Source organism: Manis javanica, chromosome 10 (assembly GCF_040802235.1).
Source record: "Manis javanica isolate MJ-LG chromosome 10, MJ_LKY, whole genome shotgun sequence".
NCBI classification, from domain to species: Eukaryota; Metazoa; Chordata; class Mammalia; order Pholidota; family Manidae; genus Manis; species Manis javanica.
In genome coordinates, this window is record NC_133165.1 from 96349868 (window position 1) to 96370775 (window position 20908).

The following is a 20908-nucleotide window of genomic DNA, read 5'->3' on the forward strand; positions in this document are numbered from 1 at the left end:
CATTGTGGATAAGTAGGAGTTCACCAGGCTCCAAAGGTAGGGAACAGCAATAGGCAGAAGGAACAGCACTTACAAAGTCCACACCAGAGTCAAAGGAAAAGTATAACATTTTATAGGCTTTCAGAGCAGGGGGAAAAATACATTCCCATCTCGGCCCTTGTGGCAATGGGGTTTGATCTCAGCATGATGAATGCCTGGGGAAATGAAGCAGTAACCAATTCTTTAGTTCCATAAACATTTATCAGTTGGGCGCTGCTACATCTGGGCGTTGTGCTGGGTTACCAGAGTGCTGGGAAATACAAAGACGGACCCAAGAAAGTCCCTTCCCCTTGAAGCGCATCGTGTACTTACACTGATGGATGTACCCCAACCTCATTACCCCAGGCCCTTCCCAGATGTATTCAGCATGAGCTCCTGTAGCATTTCCAAGCGAATAATGGGCTAGAGACTGGCCAGCGAAGGAGTTGGCAGGATGGGTGGAACAGACACTAGGTTATGTGGGGAATCTTTTGAATGGGGACTAATTCTGTAAGTGGGCAGTTTGTTAAATGATTTTTTCATATTCCTGATGCAACCCTGTCACCTGAGGGGATGTGTGTCATCCATATGAGGATCATGGGACTTCCTGTATTTCTGATCATGGCTGTTTACAAAAATGCAGCTAGAGACCTGAGTCAGAGTGGCCTGTAGGGATGGAAGTGGAAGGGATGTTTTATTTGGCTCACCGTGGAGGGGGCTGCATGGCGCTCGTCCCTGAGTGCCCCCCACCCCGCCCACTGGCTTGGCCCCCTGCGCTGACGGCTCTGCCGGCCCCTCTCTCCCCAGGTATGGAGAGTGCAATCACGCTGTGGCAGTTCCTCTTGCAGTTGCTCCTGGACCAGAAGCACGAGCATCTTATCTGCTGGACCTCCAACGATGGTGAATTCAAGCTCCTCAAAGCAGAGGAAGTGGCCAAACTGTGGGGACTCCGAAAAAACAAAACGAACATGAACTATGATAAGCTGAGCAGAGCCCTGCGATACTATTATGACAAGGTAAACCCTGCCCGACCTCACCTGAGAGTGTCTGGGGGAGGTGGGGCGCCACCTGCATGTTGCCCTGGTGAAAGCAGGTAACTGTGCTATGGAGCAAACTGGAAAAATCAAAGAGGCAGACAATTTATGTTTTTTCTTTTTTTTTTGAGAAGACCTGTGCTATAGAGGGTTTTTTTTTTCTTTCTGGAAGCCCTTTGGGTGTGACTGTGGGTCAGATTGTGTTCCCTCCACATTTTCCTCTGTTGTTTCTGCAGAACTTTGCCAACAACAGGAATGAGATGTAGGGAGGCCCTGGGGCTTCCTCCTGGTTAGCTGTTTGAGTGACAGATGAACGTGGTCAACTCTAGAAAGTCTGTTTGTCCTTGTGGTTTGTAGTGCACTCATGGGCCTTTCTGGGGAATGTGGCAGCTTGGGTAGTTGGTGAACAACTTGGCGTCCACGTTAATGAACTGGGCATCATGAGAGTACCATCTCGGGACTGGTGTGAAGACTTAGGGAAACTTCCCTAATTGAAAGAAAAGCCATTTCCCCATTTGAGTCAGAGCGCTTTGTTAAGTGATAACACAGCACAGCTGCTAGTGCTGGGAGAGTTGGGGTGAGTTTCAGTGCATCTCTGGAAAAGCAGTTAATGTGCCTGCTAGGGCGAAATTATTGTTTAGGGGTAATCATTTCAGGCCTGTCCCTGTTGACCATTTTTCTGTGTGGACCTGTTGTTGCTGACGATTTGGCCTCATAGACATAAAGACTTTAGAGTCCCAATAAGGGTAAACTTTTGTTCTGGTTTTACTCTTCATATTGAAAGATGAACTAAAAACTGATTTAAATATTCATTCCTGGTCTATATTTAGTGCCTTCCTTCTGCCAACCTCTTTGGAATTCAAGACAGAAGGATTACACATTTCAGGAAGTGGAGGCATCATTAATTATAAAGTGTTCCTTTATATGATCGTAATTGCATATGATTATGTCATTGAAATGTTAAAGGTGCTTTCCTTTACTGTGGCAGTTAATTAATCCTGGCTCATGCAGAGGCCTACCAAGATGGGAAAGCACTTCTTGCAAATGGCACAGTCCGAAAGCCTTGCAGATGGCTTACTGTTTTGCCTCCTTCCCCAGGTTCTAAGTTACACAATGGGAATTGGGGCCCTCTGACGGAAAACAGTCATCTTGTCTGCTGGCACGGCGCCTAAAAGCATGGGTTTGAGACTAAAGAAAAAAATAATTTCATTGTTTTAAATCAAGTGTGAAAGAAAAGGAGTCCCGCCTCCGTGTCTGTGACACGGCTTCACCTCTTTCTGTGGCCTGAGCACTCGGCTGAGAATTGTGTCCTCAGCACGAAGGGAGGGGACGGCTGGAAACTGCCCCTCAGAGGACTGGCCTGGTCACTGCTGTTTATGCTACACCTGATCGCCCTTGGCTGACTTCTCAACCCCTTGGAAAGGAGCTGCCGGGCATTCTGTCACCTGGCATGTTTGGTACTGGCTGTGTGTAAGGCACGGTGTAAGGCACGGTGCTGAGCGCTTTCTACCTATGTGCCCTTTAATGACAGCAGTCCCGTGAGACAGCCCTGCCGGCACATTCTCCTTTTACAGATGAGGACAGGAGGGCTTTAGTGAGAAACCTGCCAGCGCCTGGGTCATCTGCCCACATTCCTGGCCCAGAGGCACACACCCTGCCTTCTGGGCTGTTCACTTCCTTTGCCTTGAACACTTGAGTTCCAGGTGGGCAGTCAGGCAGTGTGGAGGTTATTGCAACCTCAGGAATTTTTGTTTATTATCAAACACTTCCATACTGATAAGCCCTGGCTGTGCTGTGCGTCCAGTTGAGCCCAGGGCCCCAGGGTCCCAGCGGCTGGGGTGCCTGGCCTTTCCTGCTGGGGCTGAGCTTGAGGTCTGGCCAGGTAACCGTTGAGCAGGCAGCTGGTGCTGGCAGTGAGGGCAGGCACAGCTCTTGTCCAACGTGTCACGCAGGCTTGGCCACCTGGAGAACAAGCTGTGTCCTTCCTTCCATGTGTGCACACAGTATCCACAGTGTGTGTGTGTACGCAATATGTGTGCATACATGGTGGTTCGGTGTCTCCTAAACTGTTCTCAAGATATGAGAGAATGACCATGAGACTTCTGATAGAGTTTAAAGTGAAAAGAGGTGGGGGAGGAGGATGACGAAGAGGGGAGGGGGTGATTGGGGGTGAGAGAGAGGAAGCAGGAAGGGCAATGGCAAAAGGCAGCTACAAAAATCGTACTCGGTTTTGGTTTTCTGCTTTATGATGAACTCGTCTTTCGACTTTGCCAGTGGTACTCTCTGACTGTATGTATGAGATGAATCTCATGAAATTGCCAATGTCTGACCATTACTCGCCCACCAAAGTGGCGATCTTCAGTGGTTTGGTCTCTAACCTGAGAAACAGATAGTTGAGGACCCTCTGGACGTGAAGCTCCAGGCCACATGGGCACCTCTTGGTGGGCCCCGTCCCCTACCCCACGTGCCTTTCAGCTTGCCCAGCACTCCGTGTGACCCTGTCCGCCTCTCAGTGTCCCTGTCCTCCCCGCCTCCCCACTGACACTTAGCAGAGCCTGCTCTGCACATGGCATGAATTAGGTGACCCCGTACCCTGATGGCCGCCCTCTTCATTCCTTTGTCTTTCTGTCCTTTGCAAGCCATCCTTTCTTCACTGTTGACTGAAATTGCATATCCCTTTGGTTTTGTCCTAATAGGGAGGTTTTCCTGTCAGAGTGGACAGGCATGAGGATATCATTATTTTGATATGTTTTATATTTTTAGCTCATTCCAGAATATTAGAAATGGACAGTGGAAAAAAAGTAGAAAACGCATGCAAAACCATACAGAAGGAATCGGAGCAGAATAGCGCGTAAGGGCTAATGGCATCAGTTTGTCCTTCACAATGCCCCCTCCCCCCACCAGTCATCATAGTGAGGTGGTTAACAGCATGATCTCTGGCTTAGAGTGTCTGGGATTGAATCCAGCTCCATGACTGAGTGCTTTGCCTAGTCTCTCTTGGTCTCAGCTTCTTTTTCTGTAAAATGAGTTTACGCAATAGTGAGCCTCCATCAGGGGGTTGTGGTGGAGATTAGCTGAATTAACACATGCTTGGTGCTGAGAACGGTGCCCAAAACACATTAGATGCTACAAAGTATTAGCCGGAGTAATAATACAGATAATATTTTCCTTATCATTCATTTGAAAAATTCAGACAGGTGCAAAGAAGAAAATTAGGACCTTTGTGCTCCCTTCTGGCACAAGTATGCACAAAAGTAAGGGATGCCAGGTCCTGCGTATAGTGGCTCATGTCACCTGTCAGCTCACAGGAGGGCTCTGTTGTGCTTTTTAATGAGTGAGGATGGGTGACCACGGTCTCTTTACCCAGTTGCCTATTTGTATGTACTTAAGACTGTTCTGAAAATTAAACAGGCGCCTTCACGTTTGACACTTCTCTCCCCTCTGAATCAAAGTGCATACTCCTGTGCACCCCTCCTCTGGTGGGGTCTGTGTCTGAGTACAGGGAGTTTGCGTGCAGCACTGCCCCGGCTAGAGGCCAGCTGTCCCCTGGTCTCCGCATCTCAGTTCACCCATCGGAAGGTGGACATCGTAATAGCACCTTCCTTCTTCAGATAGCATGAGGATTAAATGCAACCATGTGTACGAGGAGCTCAGCACAGGGTCAGGCCCCTGGCAAATGCTGTCGTTTCTGTTATCGGTGTCTGTAGAGCTTCCTGTGTTGCCACAGTCATCTGTTTCTATGGTTGTCCTCCTCACAAAATGGTCTTCACCATGGTCTCCTGGCTTACCTGCTCTGTTGCCCTGCACCTTGCACAAGGTCCGGCACATACTAGTTGCTCACTAAATGTTGAATGAATGAGCAATTGGGTGACATAATGAAGGGACACTACCCAAATACAAATCATGTATATAATGAAAGCTGAGATATTAGATGAGTGTTACACTTAAAAACAAAGTCCCCACCTTTTGCTTGTTGTACATTAGTGTCTTAGAGCTGCTGTAACAAATTACTGCAAAATGGGTGGCCTAAAACAGTGGAAGTGTATTGTCTCCTAGTTCTGGAGGCCAGCCTGAGATCAAGGTGTCAGCAGGGCCATGCTCCCTCTGAGACTGAGCAAACTCCTCCCTTGCGTCTCCCCAGCTGGTGGCGGCGGCTGGGGCTCCTTGGCGTTCCTTGGCTTAACAGCTGCATCGCTCCCGTCTCTGCCTCTGTGGTCGCATGATGTTCTCCCTGTGTGTCTCTGTGTCCACATTTCTTTCTTATAAGGACACCAGTTCTTTGGGACTAGGGACCACCCTAGTGATCTCATCTTCAATCATCTACATCTGCAAAGACCCTATTTCCAAATGAGGTCACATTCACAAGGACCGGGGGTTAAGATTTCAACATTTCTTTTTGGGGAACATACATCAACCCACCATGTATTCCCGACATTGCTGGGCTTTCACTTAGATTTTCAGAATCACACACAAAGGGAGAGCCTTGAAGGTGACGGTTTGAGTCAGCCTCCTAAAGGACAGCCAGCCGCTCCCCATGACACGGGCCACACCTAGATTCCACAGCAGGTGTGGAGCTGGATTCCCTGACAGGTTCGTCATGAGGTGCCCACCCCAGGCCTGGCGCCACGCTGGGGCCCTGGGAGGAAGCAGGTGGAGGAGACGAGTGCTGCCTTGGAGGGGTTCAGTCTTTGGGATTTCGGCAGTACCGTGCACAATTTTAATAAATGACTTCAGTGGGAAGAGAAGCCACTGCTGAAGGTGCCATTCCTGGATTAGCAACGCAGCGACCCGGGACATGTGGTCCCCCGCTCTGTCGGTGTGGCTGTGGATTGCCCGTTACACGTGCAGGGGAGGCTGCGGGGCTGGGGGTTTGCAACTGAGCACTGCCCAGGACCTGCTTCCCCCACTTACAGCTTTTGAAGAAGCTTTTGAAGTAGAATTCCGGGGAAGGAGTGTTGCCCAGGCTGGAATGAAGCATATTTTATTCCCTGGCCATGGACTGGAAGCCCCTGTTCAGCTTGGAAACATGTATGTAATGGGAGATGCCTGTGTCTGGGCCTGAGGGGCAGGTGCCAGGGCTGGCTTGGGCCCGAGCACCTCACAGTTGCCCCTACCAAGCCACCTGTTTCCTCAGGGTCACTGTAAGCCTTGGGGGCACTGTGGTCCTTGTTCACTGTGGTTCTGACGGTTTGAGTTTTGGGGTAGGGTTTGGGTTTTTCCCATTACTGATTCTTCCAGAAGGTCTGTTTACAACCTGATGTAATAATGATCTCTTGCAGAGGCTTTTTAAAAGTTAATGAGTTTAAAATTCTTCTTCACTCCTTAACAGTATTGAACAGACTTGACTTTTAAATCTCTCATCTTGGGGTGGAGAAGGGTAGCTGCCCAGAGCATGCCTGTAACTGGCCCCAGTCACTGCTTGTGTGCAGCGGCCCCAGCCTGAGGGGCAGGAAGCACTGTGGGATTCATGTCTTGCTTCTTGAACGACTTCTGGATGGTGGTTAGTTAACATCTGTCTCCTGTGGACAGGGCACCCTTCTTTCACATCTGGCTTTTCTTCCATGGTTCAGCCATTCCTTTGAAAACATACCCCCTCCCCTTGAGTGGCTCAGCCGCTGGTCGGGAGACAGACATGCAAGCCAGTGACAGTAGAGCTGGTTGTGTAGACTGCTAGCCTGGCCAGCACCTTCAGGAGCTGCAGAAGGAAGGCCACCTGACCCAGGTCAAGACACCTGACCCAGGTCTGGAGGAATGAGAGTGAGTTTACCGGGCTGAAAAAAGCTGGTGAAGGTGTACTGAGAAAGGGAACAGCATGTGCGAAGGCAGGGAGGTGTGAAGGAGTTTGCCTTTTTCGAGCAAAGGGTGTTTACGTAGTGAGTGAGGGAGAGGTGAGGTCGGAGGGGCCGGCAGTGGGGCCGGCAAGGAGCGCATCCTGCTGAGGTGCTGGAATTCTACAGCCACGGCAGCGGAGAGCTTACCAAGGGGCTGCAAGCAAGAGAATGCCGTGACCAGAATTGCATTTTAGAATAAAGATCTTTGTCTCCTCTTAGTATTGATCACCTCACAGTCTGACCCCGCAGCCAGTTGCCACCAATCCATTCCTCTCAGCTGGCTGAGATACCCAATTACACCTTGCCCTGAACCATCGGGGAGAAGGGGAAGGTGGGGTGTGCTGCCTGCGTGCACTGCCGCTCACTCCTGCTCAGGGGAGGCCGAGGCCCCGGACTCTCTAGGCCGCTGCAGAAGGAGACCTGGACGCCTACGCAGCCCCCCATCCTCCTCCACCCAGCACAGCCTTTGTCCTGTTGCTGGCAGTGACCATTCATCCCACGGGGAGGCCGAAAGCTCTGCCAGCTGCCTTCTCTCGGGGAGGCTGAAATGGTGCTATGATGAAAAAAACCTTCCCGTCGCCACAGCAACATCCCAGCTTATCCTCACAAAGCACCCAACCATCTCCCTTAATTGGAAGGGGTTCCAGGGAGAACAGTCAAGACAGAGTCATCGGCAACATATTCCAGGAAGTAGAACACACCGTCTTTCTTAACTTAATTGGATAATTCATTTTAAGTTGGGTGGGCAATCACGACAGGAAAATGTTCGTGCTGATAAGTCTGTGAGGTCAACTGCCTGCGCCAAGAAGCCCAGCCCTGGTGGAATCTTTTAATTACCCCAAATAAATTTTGGGCAGAGAAATGATGTACCGTCTGTCAGTGGAGAAAGAACAAAAGTCTAGCAAGCATTTGTATCCTGGAACTTTCTAGAACACCTTTGCTGGTTGCAAAATTCCACAGAAGAGCTATCTAGCCTGGACTCCATTTGGGACTGTTTTGTGTATCAGAGGTGCCCTCCATGCCCAGCCCTGAGTCTGAGGGTTGGGGGCCTGGTGTGTTTTGTTGGGTGTCTTTTTCGGCCTCCTGTCATGTCAGCTGCTCAGTTTGAAGTACAACAGACGGCAGCTGGCTTGGCCTGGGCTCTCTCCCTGCAAGCTCTTGGTCCTGAAAGCTGCCTGGAGACTGTGGGGTAGCTGATCGCCTCACGGAGCTCCTGCATGCGGGGTACTTTGTCCAGGGAGATAGCAGCTGGTGTGAGGGGCCCAGGCTGCAGGGGGCACTGACTGCATGTTGATTGGGGGTTTTACCTATCTTGTGCATGCTTCCAAGCCAGCTTCCCTGGGGCACTCCATGTTCCCCCAAACAGGGCAGTTGCTAAGAAACACCCGGAATCTGGGGAGTACCTCCCCCATTGTGTTGAAGCTGCCTTGCTAGGCGCTCAGCTGCCAACAATCTGGCAGCCTGGCCAAATCCACTTACATCAGGCTGTTGCCCAAGCCCACACTGGTTTACTGGCAGGAGTGTTCCTGTTTCTGGGCTTCTAGCTGCAGGGAAATGTAGTTAGTGGTTGTGTGTAGACTGACTGACAAAACCCCTAACACTCACAAACCACCCACCACCCACCGTCCTCCCACTGGCCCAGCTGCTTCCCTGGGCAGCCTCTTCCCTCCCTCCTGCCTTCGCTTCGGCAACAGTTTACCTCAGTTCCTGCCCCGAATTTGTGATAAAAGGAGGGGGAAGCTCATTTGTATGGAGGATTTAGCTTAGGCCAGGTATTGTACTAGGTATTTTTACATTTATTGACTTATTTCCTAACATGTGAAATACCTGCCATCATGGTCAGTATTGGGCCCATTTTAGAGGTGGAGATACTGAGGTGAAGTAACAGGTCCAAGATGCAGCAGCTGCTCAGTGGCAGAGCTCTCTGCCTGGGAGTCTTGACCCCAAGGTCCGTGCTCAGGATTTTGAGGCTGGAGGGATCACACAGCTGCCCCACCATGGGCCCAAACTAGAATTCATATTCCCAAGATTGCTGATGATGACCAAAGGCAGCAGGAGGAGGAGACCACCCCCGTCTGTTGTTTGAAATGACAAGGAAAAACTTGCCCCGGATTCTCCTAGCAAACTGAAAATGTGAGCTGTGGTTCTGGCAGGCCCCAGAACTTCCTGTTGTTCAAACGACGCTTCCTGCAGTGAGCCAGATTGGAGCATGGCCCCTGCTGCCTATGCGCCTCCCTGGCTCCCTGCGGTCCCTGGGAAGACTCCAGGCTCCTTCACCATCTGGCCCTGCCGCTACGACCTGCCCTGCACCACCCAGGCCCACCACCCTTGCGGGGCAGCCCGCAGACCTCCTCCTCCCAGGGCCGTCCCTGCCGTAGCCTGTCCCACCCTAGCCCATCCTGGCTCACCCACTCCAGCTGAGCCCGAACTTGGTGTTGCTTCTCCGCCCCCCTCTTGCTGTCACTGTGCCCGCCTCGCTGATCGCTGTCTGGTCTTCCTTCCATTCCCAGCATCTCTGCAGGGCCTGGGGTGAGGTGGGGCAGAATGAACCTTGGGAGGAAACAGGATGAAGGAGCATAAATCTAACAAACATGCTGCTCCGTGGCACAGAAGGAAATCTGAGAAACCTGAGAAACCATCCTGCTCCGCCTGCCCCTTCAGCACACGAGGACTGAGAGGGGCAAAGCCAGGGTGCAGACTCACTTCCAGGTCCCCTGCGGCTCCCGACTCCCCCACCATCTGCCGGCGCTGGAGGTGGCCCTCAAGTGGGAAGGTCATTGTCGGCAACTGCACCGCCCAGCAGGGGAAACAGGAAAAAGACGTGTGCTAGGGGAACAGTTTTACATTTTATTAACACTTTGGAAACCTTTACTATAAATACGCTTGAGTGTTGAAAGAGAGCCGGGAGGGAGACAAAACACCTGGTCTAGGGAGAAGCCGCAGCCAGCCCAGATCGGGTGGGAAGATGCTCTTAATGTCCAATCTGAGCCTCTCAGGCCGGAGTCTCACGGGCCTCTTATTTGCTGCGCCCTCGAGAGAGCGCAGTCAGGCCGGCAGCAGGCATGGGGAGCCCGAGGATTTCCGGCGGTGAATTCGGAGAGCCGGTTCGCGCTATGGCTTAGCAGTGCCTGAGAGTAAAGAAATCACCCAAACCGCAAGGAAGCCTCCCCCGGGAGTCCGCCAATTCCGAGACAGAATTGGAGCCCTTTATTGGCAGCACGTCATTCTTAGAAGCTGGAAGTGGGGGTGTGGGGGTGTGTGTGAGTCTGCGCGCGTCAAGCCCAAGCTGCAGATAGGGGACCGCGCAGGCTTCACCTAAGTTGGTCGCCTCCAGCAACGTGAGAGTGTGAAGGCCAGCCGAGCCCCTCAGGAAGGAAGGCCACGCCTCCCGCCTGCTGGAGGGACGCCTTAAGAAGGGGGTGTGCTTCCTGGGGCTGCTGTAGCAAGTGACCACAAGCTTGGTGGCTCAGAACAACAGAAATCTATTTTCTCAAAGTTCAGAGGCCAGGGGTCTGAAACCCAAGTGTTCAGCAGGGCCACGCTCCCTCTGAAGGCTCCAGGAGAGAATCCGACCTTGCCTTTTCCAGCTTCTGGTGGTTTCCCAGCAACCCTTGGTGTTCCTGGCCTCAGAGCTGCCTCCCTCCAGTCTATGCATCTGTCTTCACAAGGCTTCATACTTGTGTGTCTGTGTCCTTGTATGGATACTAGGCATTGAAATTAGTGCCTACCCTAACGCCAGGGCGGCTCCATCCTGTAATCCTTAACTGAGTACATGTGCAAAGATGCTATTTCTAAATAAGGTCCCATTCTGAGGTTCTGGGTGGACATGAATTTTGGGGGCACCATTCAACTCACTCCCGAGGGGAAAGATTGCCCCAGTGGAGAAGCAGCTCGGGTTGGTGGGTAAAAGGAGTCCTTGCATAGCTGCTCCGTAGGGTGGCAGGTGTGAGGTTAGCCTGCTCACCACAGACCCCTAGCAGAGCCCAGTGTGGGGTGTACCCCGGGTTCAGATGGTGGGGAGTCAGAGGCGGTGGGGCGCGCTGCTGCCCATCGCAGCAGCAGGCGCTGCAGGGGCAGAGGCCGCATTCACTTCCTTTTCCAGTCCTCAGAGCCTAGCAAGGAGCCTTCCGCGGCCAAGCGTCTTGAATGTTGTTGCCCGTGTGCTTGCTGAGGAGGAGGGGCTCTGAGCATGACTCCTACAGTGAGTACTTGTTCTAACTCTGGAGAGAAGACAGCGAGATTTTGTGTCAGGAAAGAGTGAGTCAGCCTGTGGTCTGGATGAGAACCCAAAATGAGGAGCTGAAGAAGGGTGTTGGCTGGGAGGCCAGTGGCCTGGAGACTCACCTCTGCTACTTTGTGGCCTAGGCTTAGCGCCTCAGGTCCCTCACCTGTAAGATGGGTATCAAACTGTTGTGAGGCTCACGTGAGAGAATGTGTAAGCCTTCAGTAAATGGTAAAGTGAGGTGCCTGTATAAGGAATTTAGAGTACTGGAAGGCAGAATAAAATGAAAAGACAGTGTGATGTGATGAGGATGCTCTACAATTAGATCACTGCTTGCTAAGCAGAGTTCCACAGGCTGAGGGGTTGAACTCAGGTGGGTCCACCGCAGTGCCGGCCCACTGAACACCTGGCCCGTGAGACCTTTGGGCCTGTGCCTTTGTGTGAGCAGCTCTGCTCAGGTTTGGGGGCATCAGAGCAGCTGGCCAGCAGGCCAGTGCTCCCTCCAGGCACTTCTGCTACCCAGTGGGGACCGTAACCCGGCTGCATTAGCTTCCTGCTGTTTTCCTGTCACCCTGGTCTTCTGGGTGTTACCCACTGAGCAGTGGACTTTGGATGTCCAGCCTTCTATGGTGGAACCGGCAGATTCCTGGTGCCCCGTGTACCTCCTCTACCCTGTGGGTGGGCGGGCTCAGTTCTGTTTCTAGTTTTTAAAAACAGGCCTTAAGGAAAGCTGGTCTTCCTCACAAGTTGCTACAAATAACTAGGTTTTTGAGTGAGGCCCATGCTTCCTCAGCAGAGCTGGTTTTCCCAGGCGCTCCGCAGTTACCCCACGATTACTCTGGAATGCAGAGGCCCGTGGCCCTGCCAGACTGACTGGAGCAGCAGCAGCTGTTTCTGGGAGAGGGTGTGGTGGTGGGACAGAAGAGGCTTCGGGCTCCGCTCTAGATAGAATTGGGTTCAACCTTCAGCTCTGCCAGCTACAAACGGCATGAGCTTGAGCTGTAAGCCTTTTAGGGCCTCCTTCCTTCTCTTAAAAAAGTTTAATTTGATATTAAATATTTTTTATGTGAAAATGCAGATAAGCAAAAATAATGTTATAAATCACTGGTAATCCTACCACGGTTATATTTTATTATGTATCTTCTGAGATTTTTCTTTTTTGAAAAATATGTAGTTATTTCATTAAAATAATGGAAATATCCCATGCCTGCTATTTTTTTCATGTAATGTTTATTTAAAGACATGGGAAATGTTAACAACGTATTATCCTCTGAAAGAGCTACATGATATTCTACTGCAAGGCCCTCCCAGTATTTAACCCACCTTTGTGCATAGGGTAGGGAACTGGGTATAATGTCTCTTCCAGCCAAGAGCCTCAACCTCTTCATCTTTATTTGGAGTCACAGCGCCTGGCTTGCTTGGTGGCTGTGTGTACAGCATGTGGTAGGCCCTCATAAATGCTTGCTTCTTTCCTTTGCCGTTTCTGGCCACAGGTCCCTTTCACGTAGGGTATCCACTATGGTAAGACAAACATCCCCAAAATAAATCCATCCCACTTGCCCTGCCCCAGGATCTTGGTGATGGGCACTCAAGGCCGGCGGCCCGCATCGCCCAGCCACAGCAGACCCCGTGGCGCTGGGCTGCTCCCTTCTGTCTGGATGGTGTGTTTCTTGCTCTGAGAAGTATCAGAGAGCAGTGAAGACCAGCTGTGGCGTCTGGTTAGTGTCTGCACCACTTGTCTGGCTGGATGTGCAGCGTCTCTGCCGAAGCTGCCATGGCCTTGTAAGCAGGACCCTCAGATTCTGAGACTGTTCACATCTGCTGCCCCTTGGGGGCCAGCCCCCTCCCCAACCCAATTAACTGGACTGTGTGAGGTTTTCTTCACACTGGATGTCAAGTGTTGGCTGCACTCAGTATGATAGACTGTATGTAAGCCTTGCATCTCTTTGTCTGAACCCAACTAAGTAAAGCATGTTTCCCCTGCTTGGTTGAGATATGTGAACCAGATGGAGTTCTGTCTGCCACACGACCCAACTTGTTGCCCAGAACTGTGGATAAAGCAAGGGGAATGCACACAGCCATCCAAGAGCTTTAATTTTGACTATTCAGTTGTCATTGGAGTGAAATGAGGGTGGTTTTTAGGTTTTTGTGTTTTGTGTGTTTTGTTTTTTTTGCTTAAGTTGGAGTAAAGACAATGATAATACCAAGACCTAGTATTTGTATTATTCTAGGCATATCATGTGTGGCTGAAGTGGACATTCTGCTGTAAGATTTATATGGATCATCTCATTCAGTCCCATAAGGCAGGTAGATCAGTCCTGATATAGGAAACTGAGGCACATGCCGGTAAGAGACGAGAGTTGGGGGTTGGCACTTGAACTCAGGCACTGACTCTGGAACTGCTCCTTGTAATCCCAGTGGCAGGGCCAAGCTGGTGTTTCTGGGAAGATCTGCCGCTCTGTCTTCTGTATCCACGCAGTCCTGCTGTCAGCGTTGGGTTAGAAAAAGGCAGGGCTGTTGGTCAGGAAAATGTTCTGAAAGACATTTTCTGCTTGCTTAATGAGCTGCTGACATTTCTCACTTTTGAGACAAGATAGGGATGTTGGGAAATCAGAGGGCAGGCATCCTGCTGTTCCTGGGAGCCCTTCAATGGTGGAGGATCAAGGGAGCTGTGGCTATACCAATGGGGAACCCACAACTGGACCAGCTCCTCCTAGGGCTCAGGAGCAGTCCTTGGGGGAGGGAGCACTGGAGAGAAAGAGAGCTGGGATGGGAAGTCTGAGCACAGGAAAGACCAATGCGTGACCTTAGATCACAGTTGGGTTGCCAGGCCAGAGTGAATGCATGCAGCAGATATTTGCCGAGTACATGGATAAGGGAAATTATAGTTTATTAAACTGTCATAAGAGGTATGAGGTTGTAGGGGTTTGTATATGGCCCTTGATGTCTGGGAATTTTCAGTTAAAAAAAAATGCCAGAGAAAAGCACATGTGGGTATGGGATGCATTCACATGGAGCTTTAAGCAGCCTGGGAATCAGCTGCAGAAAACTGTGACCCTCATGGGGTAAAGCCTCTGGCTTCCTGCGTTGGTGAGTTCTCTCTACAGCAAGAGTCCTTAATTTAAAAAACAGGTAGTCCCTTTAATATTACCCTTAATAAAGTCAAAACAACTAAGAAGCTAAATTCAGTTCCACCAGCATCTCTTCATTTCCTAGCACTGTATATAATTTTTTAATAAGCATCCAATACTTCACAGATATATTTCTAATTTATCTACTATATAGGCTTATTTACACAGGCTCTGCCTTCCTCTTCAATGGGAGGAGCAGGCAGAGTTAAACACATTCATGGACATACCTATTTCTCTTAAGCCTGTAAACTGTCAGGGCAACAGCACTGAGGAAAATGGAAATATTACCTGCTGTCTTGTTTTTTTCTGTCCTGTTAGCATGAAATAACTGAGAGAGACTCTCACGGGATCCCTCAGGTGTCAGAGGTAGTGGCGAATCAGGAAGGATTCCTTTGCACAAGGCAGCCACAGTCTTGCCCCAGACTGCTTGCCCTTTATGCTCCTGTGTTTTCAAAACGCCCGCTTGGAAGTGGGGATGGTGGAAGTAGTTTCAGGACCTGAGCCTCCACGGTCACCTGGAACTGCCACTCGGGGTGTGTTAGGTGAATGTTGCTGTCCCCCTTGCCCAAGTCGATCCCATCCCTGCTGCCCGTAATCTCACACGGAATGTGGGGTCGGGGGTCTGTGCTGGCTGAGGACACACATTCAGTGGGAGGTTGTGCACAGAGAAGCTGGTCCACACATGGAAAGGGAAGATGTGTGCAACTGTCGCTCTAAAACCACGCTGGAGAGAGTCACTTAGCTCAACAGGGCAGACAGCATCTGTCAGGTTACTAGTAGGCAAATATAATCATCATGTGCTTGTGGGTATGGGAGGAAGGGCTGAAAAAACATGCTTTTTCTAAATATTCTCATCACTTTTCAAAATAAGAGCCTACACCTAAGTGCTTTTGTGTCCTGGGCTGTCTCAGTTAGCCTGAGCCTTGTATCACCTTCCACTGTGGCCAAGTGCTCCGGAGCCAGGCTGCCCGAGTACTAGCCTGTGACATTGGGTAATTTATGTGCTCTCTGAGCCTCAGTTTGCTCATCTCTGAAATGGGGATAATAATAGTTCTAGTCTCTCACAGGATTAAATGAGTAGATGGTCAAGTTCTTAGTACACAGCCTGACAGGTAACATGTGCTCAGCTGCTACCTGTTATTCCCCTATACTGTGAGTTTTCTCCACATATCCCCCTGCTGCCCCTGGTGGGGAAGCAGACAGACTCTTAAAAGGAGACCTCCCTTTGGAGACCACAGAGAGACCTTCAAACAAACGTGCCCCTGATGCACCGGCCTGGAAGTTAAGTAAGAAGGGGATGTTGGTTCAGCTGCCGGGCACACACCTCCTCTGAGTCACCTACCTACCTACGTCCCTAGCAGTGGGCATCCTGGCAGGGGGGCTTTTGTTGGCCACTGCCTTGTGGGAGCAGATGTTCTGGGTGTGGAGCTGGGCTCTCAAACAGCTGGGCTGCTGCACCCCACGCCCCCTTCCACTGCCCCCTTCCTAGCTCCTTCCCAGGTATCCCTCCTTGCAAAGAGGTTTCCAGTTGTCCAGGTAGCCAAGATCTATCTATTCCATCTTTCCTGTTGGTCTCTAGAGAAGCAAGACCACCCCTTGTTCTTTCCAAAGGCTGTTTCTTCCTCCTTTGGTAAACTCTGAAAATTGTCCCTGTGTCATCTTTCCCTTAGACATGCTCTTGGTGTCCTAGCAGCTCTCCGCACAGAGGCAGCAGCTACTGGGGGGCCCTCCTTCTGTGCCCTTCAAGGCTGCATCTCCTTTTTCTTTATATTCCAAGTAAGGTTCAGCATGATGGTCCTCACTGTCCCACCATAGAAGGTTCCCATATGGACCCTGAGGGCACCATGCTAAGTGAAATGAGGCAGACAGAAAAAGACAAATACTGTATAATGTCACTCGTAATTGGCATCTAAAAAAAGCCGACCTCATAGAAACAGAGCACAGAGTCGTGTTACGAGGCAGTGGGGGGCGGGGGAAATGAGGAGATTGTTGGTCAGAGGGCACAAGCTTCCAGCCATAAAATGCCTAAGTCTGGGGATCTACGGGTACAGCCTGGTGACTATAGTTAACAATATTGTGTTGTATACTTAAAAGTTGCTAAGAGAGTAAATGTTGAATGTTCTTACCAGCACCACCACAAAATGGTAACCCTTATGAGGTGAGGGATATGTTAACCAACCTTATTATTTTGCAACATATGCACGTTATCAAATCCTCACATTGTACACCTTACACTCACACAATGTTGTATGCCAACTATATCTTACCAATATCTGGAAAACAGATTTGTGTCCTTTTTTAAAAGAAAAATGGCCTTTTTGGAGTATAATTCACATACCATCCAATTCACCCACTTAAGATACACAGTTCAGTGGCTTTGAATATATTTTAGAATATTTTCACTAACCCCCTGTAAATCCTCACTTTTTAGCAGTCATCCCTCAGTTCCTCCATCCCATCCCCAAACCCTAGGAAATGACTAATCTACTTTCTTTCTCTACAGATTTGTCTATTCTGGATGTTTATGTAAATAGAACCAATCGCACAACATGTGGCCTTTGTGTCTGGTGTTTTCCGCTTAGCATCATGCACTCAGCTGCACCTACACTGTGGCACATGTTGGTACTTCACTCCTGTTTATGACTGCATAATATTCCATTGTGTGAATAGACATTTTGCTTATCCATGTGTCAGTGGGTAGTCATAAGAATGTTCCTTGTTTTCTTTTTAATGTGTTGAGATCCAGCTCTCTGAGATTTCAATCCCCTTTTTTTTGAGGAGGAAAGGCATTTTTATTACAACCCCAAAGTTACTTCTTGGTTTGCTTGAAGGCAAATCCATGCTCTGACATTATGTTCTAAATACCCATAATGGTTGGGTCTTTAAAAAAAAAAAAAAATCTACAAGACCTTCCAGAAGAAATGATTCAGGCCATAGAGTTGCTCATTTCTTTCCTTCTGTTACTATTTAGGCTCCAATAATTCACTCAGTTGGGATGAGTGTTTAAAACTGGCTGAGGATAAAAGAAAGATTTACCCTGGGGAGAGAAATATTAGGAGCTAAAGAACCAAAAATACCTCAGACTTTGAGCAGAGGAACACACCAGGCAAGCATGCTTTCTTTTACTGGGGACCAATTCTGGGTCTGTTGCCCCAGGGACACCTTGATTCAGCCCTTTCCTGTTGGGAGGTGGTTTCTCCCAGGCAGGCTGTCTACCCAGGCCTGGTACAGCCTTGCAGAGATACTGCCCATTAGGCCCAGGTGGAACTTTCAAGTTTTCCACATTTCTCTTTTATAAGTGGTTTCAACTTTGCTTGTGTTGAGTGTGTGAGTGAGGTTGGGTGGAGTAAATGGGGACCCTGTGGATTAAATTACAGGCCTGAGCGCCAGGATGCTGGGAACTGGAACTGTTCAGCTTTGACTCCAATGTGCTTGGGGTCTCCTGTGTGCTGGTGCTGAGGGAGGTTTTGCCGGGATTTGCGTTATTGGGATTTCCGGTACTGAATGGGGACCTTGTGCGTCCCTTCCTTAGATGCCTGCCCCAAGGAATTCCTGCTCAAAAATCTCAATGGGATGGTAAATATACCCCTGCGTCCTGACCAATAAATTCACTTCTGGCACTTGATGTTCCATTTAAGGAAGAAAAAGGCAAATCAGTAACAAGAGGGAAGGCAAAAACATAATACATTTATAAGCCAAACTATGATCACAAAAGGAACACAAAATTTAATTACGTTTCATCTTTATTGTATACTTGAATGTTGCTAAGAGAGTAGACCTTAAAAGTCCTTATCAAGTGGGGACATCTGCCATTGACACAGTTCTAAACCCAGTGAAGACCTAAATGCATAGTTGCTAACTGCAGGATGCCTTCTGGTCAAAAGAGAGAGTCAACCAATGTCTCCTCAATGGAGCTAGCTTGAACTGAAGGTATGAAAATTTGCCTATCACAATGAACAGCAACAGACCTATTTTGCTTTAGGTTTTAATCAAACAAGTAATACATGAGTGCATTCTTCTTTGAAAACATGGATTGTTACAGATTTAGCAAAAGTCCCCTTGAGTATCATCTCCCATGCTGGACTTTTCCCGCTCCCTAAAGAAAACCACTGCTTTGAGTTGGGTACATAAGCTTCCAGTTTCTTTTATGCCTTCATATGCAAATATGTGTGCTAATAAAAAATGGAGAGAATTAAGGTGAGTGGTCAGGACAGTATTCTTTTTGTTTATTTAAAAGTTACACAGTTGTTTTTTTAAACCTATAGCATTGTTCCATAAGTATGCTTCTACATATGTTGTACTTACTACATTGTAATAACACTCTGAATGTCCTTCACTTAGCAGTATATTTTTCATATCTAAAATAAAATGGAAGCCCTCATCACAAGGAAAAAATTTTTAACTGTGTGGTGATGAATGTTAACTAAATTTACTGTGATGATAATTTTGCAATATAGCTGAATATCGAATCATTACATTGTACACCTGAAACTAATATAATGTTCTATGCCAGTTATATCTCAGTTATAAAAAATTTCATCAAAGGGTGTTCTTTGATTCTCTCCCTCCAGATCTGTGTGGAAATATGAAATAGCTTAAGCTTTAGAATGAGTAGATCTTGGGGTGGTAGTTCTTGGGCAGATTACTCCCTATCTCTGAGCGTACGCCATCAGGTTGATGCCTTCTCCTCTGCCAGAGGGCTAGTGTGAAAGCAGAGAAGATAGCTTGTGTGCAACACCCTCTACAGAGTAGGTGCCCAATAGTAGCTACTTCTAAAGCACTTCTGCCCCAAATGATTTTTTTTTTACCCTCATTCACACCCCAGTTTTTGGAGGAACGGTTTGTAAGGACACATTTTGAGGAAATACCCTTTTCCCACAGGATGGCGCTGCTAGCTCTTTATGCTCGAGGGAGACCATCTGTATCTCCCTTGAGCACCTCCAACCCTGCAGGTGTTTTGATAGATAATCTGCTTATGTTCTGATGTAACAAGCCTCAAGAACAGTATGGTCTTTAATATGAAGTCTGTTCTCCCAGAGGGGTATGAAGAATTTTGCATTGATTGTTGGTTTTCATTTACATCCTCATGTTTGAGGACTGGGGTCATATACTGAAGAGCCAGAAGTAGATACTAGCAACTTAAAATACTGAAGAAGTGCCATAAATGTCCAATTGTTTTTCCTCCAGTGGCTTTCTTGGCAGAAAATTAAAGAGGAAAAAACGGTTACATGATTTGAGAAAACATTGTGGTGCTTGGTTATAATAACTTACATTTCTATAGTGCTTTCCATTATATTACGTTAAAGAATGCTTTCCCATTGTTATTTCATTGAATTCTCACAAGTCCCAGAGGTAGGTGAGACAATATATGTTACGGTTAAGGAAATGCAGCCTGTACCCCTTACTTACCATGTGGCCATGTGGGTTATTTAAGCGTTCTAAGCTGATTTTTCCTAAGTTTTAAAAGTGAGAGTTGACTAATACCTTCCTCTTAGGATTGCTGTTCCGATTATCTGAGATAATATATGAATAGTGCCAGATATATGTATATATTTATCCCTATATGGCAAATGTTTAGTAAGCAGCAATGGTTATTATATCATTGGGTATAATAATCCTCACTTCACAGGTGAGGAAATGAAAAATGACAACTTGTCAAAGATCACACCATTCATAACTGACAGAACTGGAATGCAAATCTAATTCTTCTGCCTTCAACTTTAGTCTTCTTTCCACTACACCTTAGCCAAGATGTATAAATCAGGAGGAATATTTTGGTGCATCTGCCAGCAAAATTCCCCAATGTAATAAACCTCTTACTCAGTTTCTCTGGTGCACTGATCTTTTCAATGTCTCCTTTTGTATTCACAGAACATCATCAAGAAGGTGATTGGGCAGAAGTTTGTGTACAAGTTTGTCTCTTTCCCGGAGATACTGAAAATGGACCCTCATGCCGTGGAGATCAGCCGGGAGAGCCTTTTGCTGCAGGACAGCGACTGCAAGGCACCTCCCGAGGGCCGAGAGGCACACAGACACAGCTTGTCAGCCCTCAAAAGCACGAGCCGCAATGAATACATCCACTCAGGCCTGTACTCATCCTTCACCATTAATTCCCTGCAGAACCCACCAGAATCCTTCAAGACAATCAAGACAGAGAGGCTGGAGGAGCAGCCGGAAGACAGCCCTCCCGTGGAAGAAGTCAGGACTGTCATCAGGTTTGTGACCAATAAAACCGACAAGCACATCAGCAGGCCCGTGGTGTCCCTGCCTTCCACGTCTGAGGCCTTCCTGACCTCGTCTGTCTCAGCCAAGATCTCCTCTTTAATGTTGCCAAACGCCGCCAGCATTTCATCTGCTTCACCCTCCTCATCTCGGTCCCCGTCCCTGTCCCCCAACTCGCCCCTCCATTCCGAACACAGAAGCCTCTTCCTGGAGGCTGCCTGCCATGACTCGGATTCCCTAGAGCCCTTGAACCTGTCATCAGGCTCCAAGACCAGGTCTCCGTCTCTTCCCCCAAAGGCCAAAAAACCCAAAGGCTTGGAAATCTCTGCGCCCCCGCTGGTGCTCTCTGGCTCCGACATCGGCTCCATTGCCCTCAACAGCCCAGCTCTTCCCTCGGGATCCCTCACCCCAGCCTTCTTCACTGCGCAGGTAAGAGCTGTCCCTGTCGTC

The 20908-nt window shown here is 48.9% G+C and overlaps 1 protein-coding gene and 1 long non-coding RNA gene across 4 annotated transcripts in view; one reads left to right on the top strand and one right to left on the bottom strand.

Annotated features, from left to right (window-relative positions):
* ELK3 (ETS transcription factor ELK3) overlaps positions 1–20908 on the top strand; it is a 64600-nt gene that overhangs the window by 26491 nt on the left and 17201 nt on the right. For 2 of the 3 annotated variants that reach the window (XM_017642413.3, XM_017642415.3), the window contains exons 2-3: positions 826–1034; positions 20108–20887. In XM_017642413.3, coding sequence (XP_017497902.1) covers positions 828–1034; positions 20108–20887 — 987 coding nt within the window. In that variant the 5' untranslated portion in view covers positions 826–827. The remainder of the gene's footprint in view (positions 1–825; positions 1035–20107; positions 20888–20908) is intronic. The other variant, XM_073213662.1, reaches the window with a different exon arrangement.
* Positions 1014–20112, bottom strand: LOC140843627 (uncharacterized). The gene is made up of 3 exons (XR_012121530.1): positions 9587–20112; positions 9292–9433; positions 1014–1132 (listed from the first exon to the last, which is right to left on the bottom strand). It is a non-coding gene; the product is annotated as an uncharacterized lncRNA (long non-coding RNA).